Source organism: Vidua chalybeata, chromosome 2 (genome assembly GCF_026979565.1).
Source record: "Vidua chalybeata isolate OUT-0048 chromosome 2, bVidCha1 merged haplotype, whole genome shotgun sequence".
In the NCBI taxonomy this organism is placed as follows: domain Eukaryota; kingdom Metazoa; phylum Chordata; class Aves; order Passeriformes; family Viduidae; genus Vidua; species Vidua chalybeata.
Window position 1 is genome coordinate 13444427 of NC_071531.1, and position 16263 is coordinate 13460689.

The window sequence follows — 16263 nt, forward strand, 5'->3', positions numbered from 1 at the left end:
GGGGCCTGCGGCGGGGCCGCGCAGCGTGCGCGCGCACGTTCAGGGGGCGGGAGCGCGGCCGGCGGGTAACGAGCGCGGGAGCGCGGGCAGAGCCCGGCGCGGGCACGGCGCGCCTGCGGGAGCGCGCAGCTCGGCCGTGCCGGAGCCCGCCTGGACGGAGGGCGCGAAAACCCCGCCACAGAGCGCCGGGAGCCCGGCACGGGCCGCGCTGGTGCCGTGCGGCGCGGGTGTGAAGCGGCGCCGTGGCTGCGGGAAGGGGACCGGGCTCGGTGAAAGACGCGCCGAAGGCAGGAGGCTCGTGCCGTGCTCAGGGTTTGTTGCTGTGCGGATTTATTTGGGCTGCCCAGGGGGAGCGGTGCAGAAAGGCACCTGGCGGGGGACTGAGGCACGATGTCCGTGTATGTACTGAAATGAGCACGTCGACCGCGGTGTCTGCTGGAGCAGTAACGTGTCACCGTACGTGTTATAACCTCTGCTGGCCATCGGCGTGAGGAGATCTTTCTAATTTCAGCCTTTTCTCTTGTTACTGTCTTTGTAGACTGGGCGCTTATTGTTAGGGAAAGCATGTGGATGTGAGAGCTGCCCCAACATGCAAGCAACCTGAATGTTTTGTACGAAACAGGTAAAAATCCCACCAAACACTTGCTGTTTCCAGAGTTGGGTATGACATAAATGCTTTATAAATGGAATAAAATCCCTAATCCAGTGATGAGAGCCAGTTTAGAGGTTCACCAGAGAGTAAAGGCTAAATTCCCAGCCCTTCCCTGTGGGAAATCAAACGGGGATTTGATGGGAACCTCTTAAAGGCATAGAAGATGTTGCTGATAGTATTTGCTCCGTGGTCAGGGAAGCAGGTTTCAGTGCAGGTAACCAGTTATCTCAAATATGTGTGTGTTGTGCCAAAAACAGTGGCTTTGTCTGTTGGAAAACACATTTGTTCTCAGACTTTGCCTGGCTTTGCAGGTCAAAAAAAAGCAGGTTTGGGGCGGACAACCACGTGACTAAAATGTGATGATGGAAATCCATGTGAAACTGGTATGCCTGGTTTAGTAATGGCTGTAACCTCCCACTTTCACCAGTGCTACTATTTCCATACTTTCCTGATACAAGAGCTAGGAGCAAGTTCTGATGGATATACCTAGAGCAAACACATTGCCAGTGTTCTTGATCTGAAGAAATTAACAGGAGCACATTGCAAAAAACCTTCCAGTATCTATGATGGTGTTGCCAATGACAAAATGTATTTTGTCTTGCAACCCAGTCATGTTCTACATTGGTCTGGAAAATAAATTTTCATAATTTTTATCAGGCCACATGGTGTTTTCAATTTTGCATTAAATATCTTCTGGGAAAAACAACTGAGATACACGAGGTGTAGTGAGAACATGATGCAATACTTAGTTGTAGTTGCCTCGATGTTCACACATGTATAATCACTCTTTTATGAAAATGAACTGAAAATACTGGACTCTGTAGTTAGCTGTTTAAATTATGCAATAAATGCAGTGCAATGTGTGTAAAATTATGGAAATAGTTTTTGTCACATTTGAAACAGGCTTTAAAAAGGACTTAATCCTTGCCAAACACCCTGACAGGAATATGAAAAAAATACACAAACTGTTGCTTCTATTTTAACAATGAGATTGTACATTTTACATATTCTGAGGTACTCTTGCTATTTTGATTCATTTATTTGGAAATGTTTGTAGTATAAAGGAAACTCAGAAAAGTCTAAAGTCTGTAAATGTCTAATAATTGTAGGATCATAGAATGGTTTATGTTGTAAGGGTCCTCAAAGATCATTGAGTTCAAATCTTCCTGCCATGGGCAGAAACACCTTTCACTATCCCAGGTTGCTCAGAGCCCATCCAGCCTGGCCTTGAACACATCCAGGGATGAGGTAACCACAGCTTCTCTGAGAAACCTGTGCCAGTGCTTCACCACCCTTACAGTAAAGAATTTCTTCCTAGCACCTGATCAAAACCTGCCCTCTTTTTAAAGCCATTCTCCCTTGTTCTGTTACTACATGCCCTTATGAAAAATTCATTTTCTAGCCTTCTTTTGGGCCCCCTTTAAGCACTGAAAGCTTCTATAAGGTTTCCTCAGGGCCTTCTCTTGTCTAGGCTGAACAACCCCAACTAAAATAGGTAAGAACATTTCTAAAAGTAGACATTATGCCAACATACATACATAATTGTATTAATTAAATAAAGTTTAAAAATATTAGAATTAAATCATAACTAATATATTAATATAGCTCAAAAAAACTATATCCAGCATTTTATTAATTGCAATAGTCTCATTTAAGCCAGTGGTAACTGTTTAGTCACTGACTTTCTACAAATGCCTAAATCAGAGGGGTCAAATCTCAATTTAAATTAATATTCAGTAAGGTAATCTTGAGACTAGTGTTCATTGTCAGAAGCCTAAATGTAATTATTTAATTTTTATAGGAGACTAGAATTGAGACATTATTAACATATTTTGATTTTTTGGTGGAAGCAAATTGTTCAATGTGAAGGAGAAGTGGATGGGAGGGTTTTTTTGTGCTTTGAAATGTTGAGCTGTTTTAAATGTCAAAGCTGCTGTGGTTTTGTTTTGTGGCTAGGTTTGAGGTCTTCTTCTGTGACAGTGTGTAGGAGAGACCTGAAGATCATCTTGCACCTCAGCTTGACACAAACTGCAGACAGCAAAATGACAGTCAGGTAAATCATAAAAGTCTTGCTTAGCTTTTTCCACCCTTGCTGACCTATGAAGGTCAAAAGTCTGAAGGTTGCAGAAGGATGCATGAAGTTTTGGTTGTATAATTTCTGTACATGAGAAACTTAGTCTCTACTCATTTTTCTTTGTTGAAGCATTAGATATGGGTGGGTACATGTTTGCTGCAGCAGATGTCCATTATGGAAAAGGGAGGGAATGTCTTTCCTTTGAGACATAGGTGGCTGGAACACCTGTGTGGCAGGGTCAGTCTGTAAAGGCCAGTTTTTTCACCATAAGCACACAAGTAACAGGTTTTAAAACAGTGACTGGGGAGATGGGGCAAATTTACTGCATGAGTGAATGAGACAGAATAGTAAGGAGTCGCAAAGCCGAGAGGGGTCTGGCCATTGGGACAAAGGAGTGAATGGGAACTTGATTGTAGCAGAGGGAGCAGCAGGTGGGCAATTGAGCAGAGTGGGAATAGCATTGGGAAGTCTTTGTGAGGCACGGCATGGAATAGCCATGTGAAGCTGTGGTTCATTGTGTGAAGCCATGAAAGATGGGAAAGACATTCAGCTTGGGGGTGGCAGGTATAGAGAAGGTACACTTGTTTTATAAATCAGGAATGGGGAGGGGGTGATAACGAGAGACTTAAAGTAGGCTGTGAAGGGGATGGGAACAGCAGTAAACAGGGAGAGGATGGCAGCCTGTGGTCTGCTATTTAAAGCAGTGAGTGACATAGAAGGGTAGCAAATGGTTTGGGGGTGGTAGTGGCAAACCAAAGGTCCACGTAGGTTAGTTCATCTCATACAATAAAATCTGAGGTGCCAGGCAAAGGCAAAATAGCGAAAGCTAAGGGGTACTTGTTTGTACTAAGGCAGGGCCCTGCTCACCCCACTCGGGGCCGTGCTCCCTGTGTGCAGTTTGTTCACTACTCAAGGGCTGCGGGTCCTGACCCCTCTGGTGACCCGGTTCCCACGCCGGCTGGCAAGGCAGCCTGCGGAAAGCAGAGAGCTGTGATCAGCCCGCAGCACCTGCGGCTGGCCGGTGTCCGGGGAGGAGCTCAGCCGGCACCGAGCGGCGATTGCTGCAGCCCGGGGCGGGATGCAGCGCTACACCGGGCAGCTGCCATAGCAAACTGGGAGCTGCCATAGCCTCGGAGAAATTGGCCGCGGCCTGGAGGCAGCGGGGTGGGAGAGAGCAGCGCAACACCGACCCTCTGAAAGCGGACGCGTGTGGATGCGCGCCCTCGCGGGCCGGACGCAGATGATGCTTCTCGGTGTCGCTTTCTCCAGCCGTGCTCCTCGGGGCGTGCCGGGGCTCCGGCGCCTGGCTGAGCCCGCACGGGGCGGTGCCGGTGCCGGGGTGCCGGTGCCGTTCCTTGCCCCGGGCCCGCCCGCGCGGCCGCAGGTGCGGCGGAAGTGACGGCCGGCGCGGTGCTGCCGGGGGAACATGGCGCCCGCGGCCGCGCGGGGCAGCGCGGAAGGTAAACAAGCGTGAGGGCGGCGGGGATCCCGGGGGCGAGGCCGGGCCGGGCCGGGAGCGCCGGTGCCCGGGCGGCGCGGCGGGGGCGCCTCCCACCTCCCCCCCGAGCGCGGACGGCGGGGAGGAGGGAGCCCAGGATCCCCCCTTCTTCCTCCGCCTCCTTCTCCTCCTCCTCCCGGCTTCGCCTCAGCCATTGCCCCTCTCCGCAGCCCCCCGGCGCCTCCCTCCGCCGCCCCCGGCTGTATGGTACACGGAGCCAGGGCCCGTCTCCGCCGCTCCAGCGGGAGGAGCCGCGTCCTCAGCGCCACCGCTGCCGAGAGGTGGGTGAAGGATCCCCCGGGCCCTCCCGCCGCCGTCGCCCGCCCCATCGAGGGCGGCCCGGGCGGTCTCCTGGCCCTCAGGGACCCTCCTCCCCGGGCCGCGGGACGGCGGGCCGGGTGCCCGCGGGCGGCAGGCGGGGAGCAGGCGGGCTGGAGCGGGGATCGGGCACGGCCGCGCCGGGCGGGCGCAGCGAATGCCTGGCGGGTCCGGGGCGGCCGCAGCCCCGCCGGGCCCCTCGGGTTCCTGCGGCCGCACGTCGCGGACCCCGGGCCTGCCAGCCCCGCTGGCCGGGGAGCTCAGCCTGCGAGCTCCGCTCACAGCGGAGCGGGGCTGAGCGTGCGAGCAGGCAGGCTGAAGTAGGTCATCTGAGTTCCTGCCCCGAAAATGGCCATTTTTACCCGCCCCCTCCCCCATCGTACCTGATCGGGAAAAAAGTATCCGTGATCTGAACGGGTAGAGCTACCCAGGGTTGGTACTAGAGCTTTGATCTATTTGGTGAATACTGGAAGGTCACTTAAAATTTTAAAGTTCTTCCCTTTTTATTGTTTGGGTTTTTTTACTCCCATTTAGAAAAGAAATAGGAGAATCATAAAGCTGTTACTGGATAAAAGGACAGAACTTCTGGAGTCTGGCTTCTTGTGGACTTGTTATATAAACTTGTCTGTAGAATAACCCAGCTCTTGCACCACCATTGCCCCAGTTCACATTCGGATCCCCTTAGCATAACACCATACACCAACATACTTCTGTGTTTTCCCTTCCATCACCTAGAAAATGTGTTTAATTTCTACCACCTGTCCCATAAACTTTCCCACTGACACTCATCTCCTTTCACTTTCCTTAATTATACCCTGTGGCTGGTTTGGATCTGCACATGTGTTGATTTGCCTTTCAGTGAGCAGAACACAGCAGATAACCATTGAACTCACACTAGAAATATCAGACCTTTTTCATTCATCTAGCTGCTAGTTTGGGGGATATGTGTAGAAATAAAATAGGTTTGAGATTTCTGTGTTTCTGAGAAGTGAGTTTGGCATTTGATAGTGAGGTCAAAACCTGTGTGTCTTGAACAAAGGGCACAATTAATGTCATTTTCTCAGAAGATGCTAGGAGTACGTACTAAATTAGCAATAAAGATACAGATAACAAAAAGACAAATGGAGGGTGGAGTTTAGCAATCCTAATTTAAATCTTAAATATTTTTACTAACATAGTTTGAATACTAATTCTTACTCTTTTCTATCTTATTATGCTAAAAATTTATGGTAAGTCAGAAAAGATAAGATTTTTTGTTACTAACAGATACTTAGCTTGCTACTTTTCTGTATAAAATACACTAATTTTCTTAATAAAAATCTTCACAGTGATGGAATCAGGCTTTATTCATACCTTTTTCTTATATTTGAAGAGGTTAATCATTCTATAAGACACAAATATATATATATGTAAAAAGGACTGATATTGTTCAGGATAGACAGTCCTGTCCACTTTGAGAGCAGTGGCAAATCTGTAGTTTTCAACACTACTGTCATTTAACTTCTAGGTATTAGTAATACAAGTATTTCCAGTTAAAGATAGTTCTCATTTTGGTGGATGTATCAACTGTTTTATACAGGGCACCTGTTCTGGTATCAGTGCAATTGGAAGAGCCTTGAGCTAAGCTTGCTCTGTGTTTGGGAGCAGGTTTTTCTGTACACGTGTTGTGATGCAGTGACCTCTTAGACAGATGGTTCAAGCCATCTTAGTGTCTGGGAAGTGCAGTTACAGGTTCTGCCACATGTGGAGTGAAGAATAACCATGCTGAGCTGAGGCACAATCCATGCTGAGTTTTAGTAGGTTTGGTTGTACCTGGTTCTGATACTTTTGACATGGCTGTAATAACCACAGTGACACCAAGTGCCACTGTTGCTATGTGCTGATTCAGATTGCTCCCAGGTAGCAACAGGAGCTGTGATTGTCAGGGGAGCTGTCCTGGTCAGCTCTGTGTCCCTAAGAAATGGAGTCTGGGCAGCTTTCAGGAGTAGCCAAGTTTTAAGTTCTGGCAGTCTGGTTCCTCTGACTGGTGGTGATTGGTAAGCTCCTAACTTCTCCATTCTCAAGTAATCCAGTGCTTTTGAAATTCTCAAGATGGATTGGATGAAGTCTTAAACATGAACATACCAACGTGTTGAAGATAAATGGTTTCCCAAATTTAGTGTACTAATTACAAAGGATTTCAGATAAAACACATGGAAACCAGATGTATTTCTTTGTTCCCTACGTTGCAATTGTTGTAGCAACGGAAAGTTTTGATAGCCACTGGTTACTGATCTATCCCACCTGACATCACTTGTTCTGTTGCTGTTAGTGGGGGATTATGATGAAAAATGGTGGACATAATTTAATGGTTTTAGTTTAAACCATGTAAACAAAGGTTTAATTTGCGAGATAAATTATTTATGCTGTGTATGTTATAATTACATTCTTACTCAATACAGTACACTGCATGCAAAGGCCCAGCCTTCAGCCATGTGTGCAGTTGTGAGTGTTTGCTAGTGTGTTCAAATACTTGTATTTTCATATGTGTGTATAGCATTTGCCTATGGAGAAATGTCCTCTTTCTGCAGAAAAGCATGTTAACAAAACTAGGGTCAAAGAATTCTGCTCTAGGCAGCCTTTGCTATGCACCTCATCAAATAAAGCATGCATGATGGCTTTAAAATTTACATTTAAATGTATGCATTTGGTGGATGGAAGAGATTATTGTGTTTTAAGCTCTATTTTAGTACTTTGTGTAACCGAAGCATGGTTCTCTGTGTCTGGTGAAATATCTTTATGGTGTATCTCACAGATAGTGTTTTATTATGTGAAAATTTGTTGTTCAGCTTGTCCACAAAGATGATTTCTTAGAATATCTATGGGATAGGTAAAATGAACAAGTACTCCATAATTAGTAAACAAAACAAATCTTGCTCGTTCTGTCTCAGCATCCCAGAACAGTTACTAAGGAACAACAGTAAAGGAAAGCTGAAATTTTCCTTTGAGATCGTGTGCTAGACTTGGTATTGTCAATACTTTCCTAGGATTTCTGTCCCTAGAAAATGCATATAAGCTTACATATGACATAAAGACATGTATTCAAAGGGCCCTTTTTCAGGTAGAACTGCTTTTGGAGAGATTGTAAATCCAGGAGGGCATGAGTCAAAAGCAGATACTCTATAACTTGCTTCTCAAAAGCCAGTTCATTTAGACTCCATTACTTCTGCTTGTGACTAAGAGCCTCAGACACCCTGAGGAAAGAAGGTTCTCCTTGTTTAGCAAGAAAAAGCAGTCTTGAGTAGGATTTTCAGACTTTCATTACAGCTGCAGAATAAAGATGAGAAATCAGTGTTCCAAGTAAGTGGTTTTACAGTTAGAGCACTGTAGAATCTAATGCATTATGTGCTTAAAGAGGAAAAAAATGTAAGGAACAGCTAATAAGGTTAAATGTATTTCTCTCTTGGCTTTTCAGCAGTCTTCCTGTGCTGCATTATCCTGATCAGCTCTAATATGTGCAGAACAATAAAGAATGTCAACGTACATTGCCCCCCCACCTCCCCTTCATTGTTTATACATTGGATTTTTTTTGTTCCAGTTTTCCTATAGACCACTGCAGGCTCCATGTCTTCCATTGGATTAAGTGTGCAGCTGTGATTTGCATGCATGAAGAAAACCTAACTGAATTTTCCATTTTTATTGAAAATATGGAAAAAAATGTTATGTATTGTCCTCTGGGAAATAACTGCAGCATTTGAATAGTGCTTAGAATTACATCAAAGATTGCAAGTATGTGTGTGGGAGGAATGGCATAGCTATGCTTTAGAAAAAATTACTTGGTTTGAGAGTATTTTGTATTGCTTTTTTTAATGTTTGAACTACCACATTGCTTTTGACGGAGGATGTTAGCTTTAGAAATGAAGATTTTTTTTACCAGTTAAGCATAATATGCATTTAATTATCTACTTTCCCAGTTTTTGTACTAATTTAACCCCTTTGTGTATTTGCACTGGCAATACCTTTTTTTGTTTTAAAGAAAAAAATATCTGCTGATAATGTACATGGCTTTATGCCAAGAAAAGGATATTTACTCCTTTCATTTAATGCAGGAAGACAAGTAGTCCTTTTGCTTTTCACTCATGGAATTCTGAAGCTTCTTTAGATGGTGTAAGGAGTCTTCTTACTGGTTTTGTGTCTGCCTTAGTAATCCATTACATGCTCACTGCTGTTTAGGAGGAAAAATATGTTAATGTTGAAAACTGTAGATTTACTAAAAGTAATATCAGCAGGAATGTGAAAAGAAGGATTAAGTGATTTAAACACCTACATTTTTAAAACATTCAGAAATATTAATTTCCAAGTGTTGCCTCCTTTCTTACTATTATGGAGATTTGTGGCTGACTCAGTGTTTTAAATATTTTTTTACGGAATAGCCAGTTGTAGGGAGATGTAAAAATTTGAACCCTAAAGAATGTTCCCTAAATACAGGTGGGTTTCATTTCTCAGTATTTCAATGATTGCTGCCTTGTTAGATTTAAAATTCAAAGGATAGTAACATATACATTATTTTTTTGGTGTATGTATATTTGTCTTATTTCTATTTAATCAGAATTAAAAAGGTCTCAAAAAAAAACAAACCCAAATCGTTGCAGTGTCTGTGCAAAAGCAACACAGTCAGATTCACAGCCTAGTTGAGGTTGTAAGGGACTTCTGGAGGTCATCTGTGCCACCTGCAGGGCCACCTAGTGACAGTTGCCCAGGACTCTCTGGTGCTGGTTTGGTTGGGGGGTTTTGTTTGTTTGTGTTGTGTTTTGTTTATTTGTTTTGGAGTTTTTGTTTGATTGTGATGAGTATTATTTACTTGTTTTCCTCCTTAAAAGCAACACTGGAGGTGCATCTACCATGTCTCTACTTAACTTCACTTCCAGCTTTTCCTTTTTGCTGCTTTGAGGGTGGTGAAAGAGGCCTTTCTTTCCTGTGTACAAGTTAATTTGTCTCCTTTTATTTGAGGAGTACCCATAATGTAATTACCTTTTTCAAGGTAAGGGCAAAGATCCTGCTGTGTGTTTGGAGCTTGCTGCTGTGGTTTTTCAGTGCTGTTCAGGTACAGAGTAATGCACATACTCTTTTGAAGAATCCCCTTCAGTAGGGTTACCTGTGTGATTGCGATCCCATTATTTGCAGATGAATATATAATTGCTTCTGTCACTTGGGGAATGTTGCTTCATTTTTTACTTCTTCTCCCCAATACATTGTTGTGTTATTCTGTTTTCGCTCTCACATTTGCAAATTCCAACTGTCCTTTCCCATTTTTAACCCTGATCATGGAACTGAAGCTGAGCCAAGTCTTAGTTGATCTCCTAAAGCTCTGTAACTTACACAGTTGTACTGTCTGAGAGTCCTTGTAACCACCGAACCTCTTGGCTGATTCCAGACAGCAGTGAGAGTTGTTTTCAGTTGCTGTATATTTTATGAAAATGAGTGGCCCATTTAAAGGCAGGTGATCATTAAATCTCTTGAACAGGAAGGACTGAGGTATGAGCTCAGCTATTATTAAACATCAGAGAACTGGGGATGGGAGAAGAGGAGTTACAAGTTCTCCAATGAAAGAAGGAAGTAAGCTAATATTGGTCCTTACCTTTTTATTTGATACCAGAAATCCAGTTAGAAAGCAAAATCCTGTGAAGTCAGGCTTTATGCTTCCTCTTCAGTTGGGTGCTTCTTTTTGAGGTGGTAAGAATTAGTGAAGTGGTTCTTTCCTCATCTGCTTTTGTGTAAGAGTTGGCAACAACTAAAAAAATACCTGATGGTAATTTTTCTTTCTGGTAGGCATTTGATGTTGAGGAGTAAGAGAATCACAATGTGAGGTTCCAGAGCAGTTTGCATGTTTCTCTTTGTCTTCAGTGACATTGAAGGGAAGGTGCTGTCTTGGATACTGGTGAGAAAGCGATCTGATTGTCATCTTTGTTCTTTGCTCCTGCTTTTACTTTCAGGAATTTGAATTCTGCGAGAAAGCCTTAATTGTAATGAACACTCCCAGCATTGGCTTTATCGTGCACAGAGCCCATCATCAGACTTCAGCAGTGTGGGAGTGGTGCTAATTCCATGAGGTGTGGCTACAAACACCCATTCACCAGTTTAGTTTTGCACAAACAAAGGGTATCTCCAGTTTGGTTTTCCAGGATGTGTGCTGAGGAGTGAAGGAGAGGAGATGATTAACCATTGATGAGTCTAATAAAATGCATTCCTGTTACAATGGCAGCAGCCAGAATGTGGTGCTTGAGGAAGTGGGGGTAAGTGGTAACTGCTCTCTGAGGCTGTGAAATATAGGCCACCCTAGAGTAACTTCTGGGTCCATATACTTATGTGAAGTTTTATGACCTTGAGAATCTGCAGGTTTTTCTAATGTGTTGGTATTATTTAGATTTTCATGTGTGTTACCAGTACCAAAGCATTATTAGCTTTATTTGTTATAGTTGAAGTGTAATTTAAGGTGGGATGAAGTGGAAAAAAAGTAGCTGAGCCAATTCTAATAGTTAGTGAATGCCAAATAGGGAAGTTGTTGCTCTTTCTCTCTCTTCCTGCACATGTGTCCTGCCCTCTGCATCAGGTTGGTTCTTGTGCCAGACCCCACAGTGTCAAGTCAGAAGTCAGCTCACTGGGAAGCAGAAAGATTGCTAGTTTTGAGGTTTTGTGTGTGCTGGGGAGTCGGGGTGGTCATGTTTCTGTCGTGTCTTTTTCACGTCTGTCCCTCCCTGCTCTTAGTTTATTTTTTAGTCATGTTTATGAGTTGAATTGACTTTCTGGAGAAGCCAAATGAACCCCAGAAATGGCTCAAAGTAGGCAGCAGCAGCTCGGGTCCTGGAATGTGACAGAGAAGGAAAATGCAGTGTGCTGTGGTCCTTTGATGAATTGTTAATTGGTTCAAGCTGTGTTGGGCAACTTCACCCTACCTAAACCCAAGGAAGCTGAGCAACATTTTGAGAAATTTCTGGATTTTGAATAGGTTTTTATTTTGATTATTGAATTTACTTTAATGGAGTAGGATCCTGCTACTCTTAGATTTTTTTTTTGTTTATTTGCAGTTTAATTATAGCTTGCATATAAGTAACACTACATTTGCAAATGCTTAATGAGCAATTAAGCTTCATTAAGCCCACTATACAGAATTTTATTTTTTGTGACATATTCTTGTCAGTGCTTCTTGTTGCCTTAATATTTTGCACTTCATAGATCTCATAACTTAATATTAATCACTATAGTAAGAAATGGGGGGGAACATGATGGGACTGTGTTTTTACAGGAGAAGTGACGTATACAATCTCAAATAGTATCATGAAAATGTTCATGAGTAAATTGAGTAAATAACTTTTGATTAAATTGACATAGATTTTAAAACATAATAATTTTTTTTTTTTAGATCATATAATGTACAGATCTACTGAAGCTTGTTTCTGAAGTTAAGGAAGTTTGGCTTCCTTTTATTGAGACCTTTGATATCCAAGAGTGGGTGTTTTATTGCTCCCCTGAGATAAATTCTTTAGAAAGATTAACGTGGGGAAGAGCAAAAAAACCATGACAACCTTTTTAGTTCATTATATGACATGAATTAACTTGGAGTAAGGAATAATTTTGGTAGTGTTGCATAGTTATTTTTGTTCATTACCCTGTTTTTAAAATGAGAATATTTGGTTTGGGGAGAAGTATTTCAAGTTTGTGTTTTAAGTTATTTCCTCAGTTGATTTTTCAGCTGGAGACAGAACAGAAAGAATGGTGAAGACTTTTAAGTCCTTATCAAAGCAATCTCAGTTGGGATTTATCTGGTCAGGAAGGGCTTGTAATATGTTATTAGAAATTATGATTTATTTTTATTTTTATTTATTTTCTTTCTTCCCCCCAGGTGATTCATGGCAGGGGACGTGGAAGGGTTTAGCTCCTCCATCCATGACACCAGTGTCTCTGCAGGATTCAGAGCACTGTATGAGGAGGGATTGCTTCTTGATGTCACACTTGTCATTGAAGACCACCAATTTCAGGCCCATAAAGCACTGCTTGCCACCCAGAGTGATTACTTCAGGATTATGTTCACAGCAGACATGCGAGAACGAGATCAGGACAAAATCCATTTGAAAGGTCTGACAGCTACAGGCTTCAGTCATGTCCTCCAATTCATGTACTATGGAACTATTGAACTGAGTATGAACACTGTTCATGAAATCCTTCAGGCTGCCATGTATGTCCAGCTTATAGAGGTGGTAAAGTTTTGCTGCTCTTTTCTCTTAGCTAAAATCTGCTTAGAAAACTGTGCAGAAATTATGAGACTTCTGGATGATTTTGGTGTAAACATCGAAGGAGTCAGGGAAAAATTGGATTCCTTTCTGCTAGAGAATTTTGTGCCACTCATGTCCAGACCTGACTTTCTTTCATATCTGAGCTTTGAGAAGCTCATGTCTTACTTGGATAATGATCATCTGAGCAGGTTTCCAGAGATAGAGCTGTATGAAGCTGTTCAGGCCTGGCTACGCCATGATAGAAGACGCTGGAGACATACGGACACCATCATTCAGAACATCAGGTTTTGTTTGATGACACCATCCAGTGTTTTTGAGAAGGTTGGTGCATTTGAAAAGCAATAGGCAGGATTCATCATTTAGCTAGGGCAGCATGCCATTCAATAGGTAAGATTCTGGAAGCTATGAAAAGGAACAAAATGATAGCATTTATTTTTCTAATAAAGAAAAGCACAGAAGGCAAACATCTAGAAGTGTTGTCTTTGGTTATTAGACAATAATACTACAGTGACTGGAGAACAGGTATGTTTGCAGTACATGTTTATATGTGACTTAATATGGAAAATACCTTTTGAAATAAGGTCACTTGTGTCTAGTTTGATTTCAGACATTCTTAATTGTTTTCCACAAGTTGCTTCTTGCTTTCCAGAGGCTTTAGACCTGCACATAATATGTAGGGTGTATGTTATAATGATTGTTATCAATATAATCAAAAATAGTGACAAATAGATCTTATGTGGCTTAAGTACAGGGGAGGGTTATTTACAAATGACAAGTAGCATCTGCTCTTAAACCTGCAGAGTGGTGTTGTTTTATCTTCAGTGCTTGTGCTATTGCACCGCAGTTAGAAGTAAACCCTGATCCTGCAAAGTCACACATTGTCTTGGTTGTACACAAGACATAATACAATTAAAAATTATTGATGGTATCAAATGTAATGATTTACTTTAAATATCAGAGGACTCTTTGTAACAGGTGATCTTATAGTTAACTTTCATTGTATGGAGTAAGAGTTAAAAGAGAACTTGCCTTTCCTCCTGCTGAAGAACAGACAAAAAATTGTTTTCTAGTTCTTCAGAATCTCTGAATATTTGTTAACAGTAGAGGATTACAATACTTTGTAAGCAGTTCTCTTACAGGCCAGTAACAGTGTTCAGGTTAGGAATTACTTGATCTGTGCTGTTTTAACAATGTTAATTTTGTGTTATAAGATACAACTTCTGTATTTTTCACCTCTCAATAGGACTTCAGACCCCATGTTTTTGTTGTGCTTCTTACAAATTAACCTTCCATATATTTTTACTTTAGTATCTAGTGAATATACAGAACAGGTTGTATTGGTTTTGGTGGTTTTTCAGGGCCAGTGGATCATCTAAGCAGTAATTCTTAGACTTATTTGTATTTCAGATTGTAAGAGCTATTAATTACTTCAGACTAGTGAATTTTTATATTTTTGGGTTTTTTTCTGTATGTGTGAACTGAGTATAGGAAGTAATAATACATAAAATATATTTATGATGCTATATTGGATTATAGACATAAAATAAATACCTAAACATATTTTAGAACACTAATGTAATGTTTATATTGGGTTAAAACATTTTTAACTAGTAGGAACTCAACTCTGCAGAATACTGTATAGTGTCTTGTTTTAAATAGCACTTTTACCATATTATTACATCATTTAAGTGCTTCAGTAATAAAACTTACAGAATTCACAACATATTTTTTTTAGGTTAAGCTAATAAGGTAGGATTTGTGTGAGTCTGCTTCAGCAATATGAGTTTTGGGAATGGCAGCTCAAGCATCAAGCTGTCTTCAGTTAAATTTCTGTAAGTGCAGGTGGAAGTGTATGTTAGTCTTCAGCATTATATTTGGGTATAACTTCTGGAGTTGGTTTTAATATCACTGGTATAAACCCTGCATACAGTGCTTCTCATGTTTTATCTTGACAGCTACCAAATGGCTCAATAGGTACAAGTTCAGGAGAGCAGTTGTTTTCAGCATGCCAGGTTATATACCTGCATGCAAAAGCTTTATTTGGTAATACCCTCTCTGTTAATTGTATGTGGGAGCAGAGAAAAGCCAGTGCAGATTACAGAGTGAGACAGCTCAGCAGAGGGAAGCAGAGCTAATTATGTCATTTGTTACTGCAGCTAGGAATGCATTTGTGTTCTACCCTGGCTGGAGAGTATTAAGTTATCCAGCAGGACAAGTGACAAAGGACAACTGCAGTTGGAGCCAACATCAGAATATAGAACACTTTATTTTTTCAATAAAAGAGCATGTCTGTTCACTGTTCTGGCAGTAACTCGGAGAGAGCCTGTTTCTTCTTTCTGTAGAATGGGGAAATAGTGGTAAAACTCCCTTTTTTGTAGATCCACAAACAGAATCCACCCTTTTTCTGAATCCAGCACATACTAAATGCATGAATGTACCAAATACACTCTGAGGTTGACTCTTCCAGTTCACCAAATTCTGTATTTGCTATACACTGGCTGGCTTGTTATGTACTTTTTTGTAATCTTTCTAATACACATTTCTCAGATGCCTGTCACTGTAGCATATAAATAACTTATATAATTTAACTTTGCAAGTCATGGTAAGGATACTTTTGTCCTCTTAAGCCATTCTGTTCCATACATCTTTTTTTTTTGAGATATGTACAATTTAAAAATCGGTGAGTCTAGATTAATACCTGGAGGCTGATGTGCATTTAGAATGCACAAGTGAAGGTACAGCATATTTGCTTACTACAAAATGTTGTGGAAGAAAGGCTTCTGAACTATGAGTAGGTACTCTTTTGTTCCTCAGCCTTTAAAGTACATGCAGATGCATGGGGAAAAATGGAAATATAAATCAAGTAAGGATTTAGAGAATAGGCAAAGTATTTGGGGAAAAGCACAAGTTTCACTATCCATGTTGTGCTTTCCTTTTTTATTGAACATATCCATGGCTCTGGAAGTCTTGAGGAAGTTGGAGTGCCTTTCACTCAGATCACTGAGTTAATATCTGTGTTACTGGAGGCAACCATGTCATGATTTCCCTGAAATATACTGTTTAAGCTCCATTTAGTTTCCGTGTACTATTCAGATTGAAATGTTGTTTCAAAATCTCTGTCCTTAAAACCCAGAGATTTTTTTATGTCCAGTAAAGGTTTATTAAGTAAGGTTTATTATGACTAACTCATGCTTATTAATTGCTAGCTTAAATCAAAAGTTTACTAATCACTAGGTTCATCAGCTTGTATTTTAGAGATAGGATGAATAGCACATTGTCTTTGAATATCTGCTCTCCTGTTCCTAGAAAACAGTAATTTTTGAGACGTCAATTTTTGTCAACTTTATGTTCCTGTGACTTTACCTTACATAAATGCGTTGAATTTTTTTTCCCATTTATTTCCATTTCTAGTAGTACATCTGTATCTACTTATACAACTTCATTTGCTGAA

At 41.7% G+C, this 16263-nt stretch overlaps 1 protein-coding gene across 7 annotated transcripts in view; it reads left to right on the forward strand.

Annotated features, from left to right (window-relative positions):
- The first annotated feature begins 79 nt into the window (after positions 1-79).
- Positions 80-16263, forward strand: part of KLHL15 (kelch like family member 15) — a 28365-nt gene continuing 12181 nt past the window's right edge. Inside the window, exons 1-4 of one of the 7 annotated variants that reach the window (XM_053936220.1) lie at positions 80-622; positions 2609-2705; positions 4395-4505; positions 12422-13133. In XM_053936220.1, the coding sequence (XP_053792195.1) occupies positions 12429-13133 (705 nt within the window). In that variant the 5' untranslated portion in view covers positions 80-622; positions 2609-2705; positions 4395-4505; positions 12422-12428. Of the gene's footprint in view, positions 623-2608; positions 2706-4141; positions 4187-4394; positions 4506-10518; positions 10815-12421; positions 13134-16263 lie in introns of those variants that run through there. The other 6 variants (XM_053936221.1, XM_053936222.1, XM_053936225.1 and 3 more) reach the window with 6 other exon arrangements.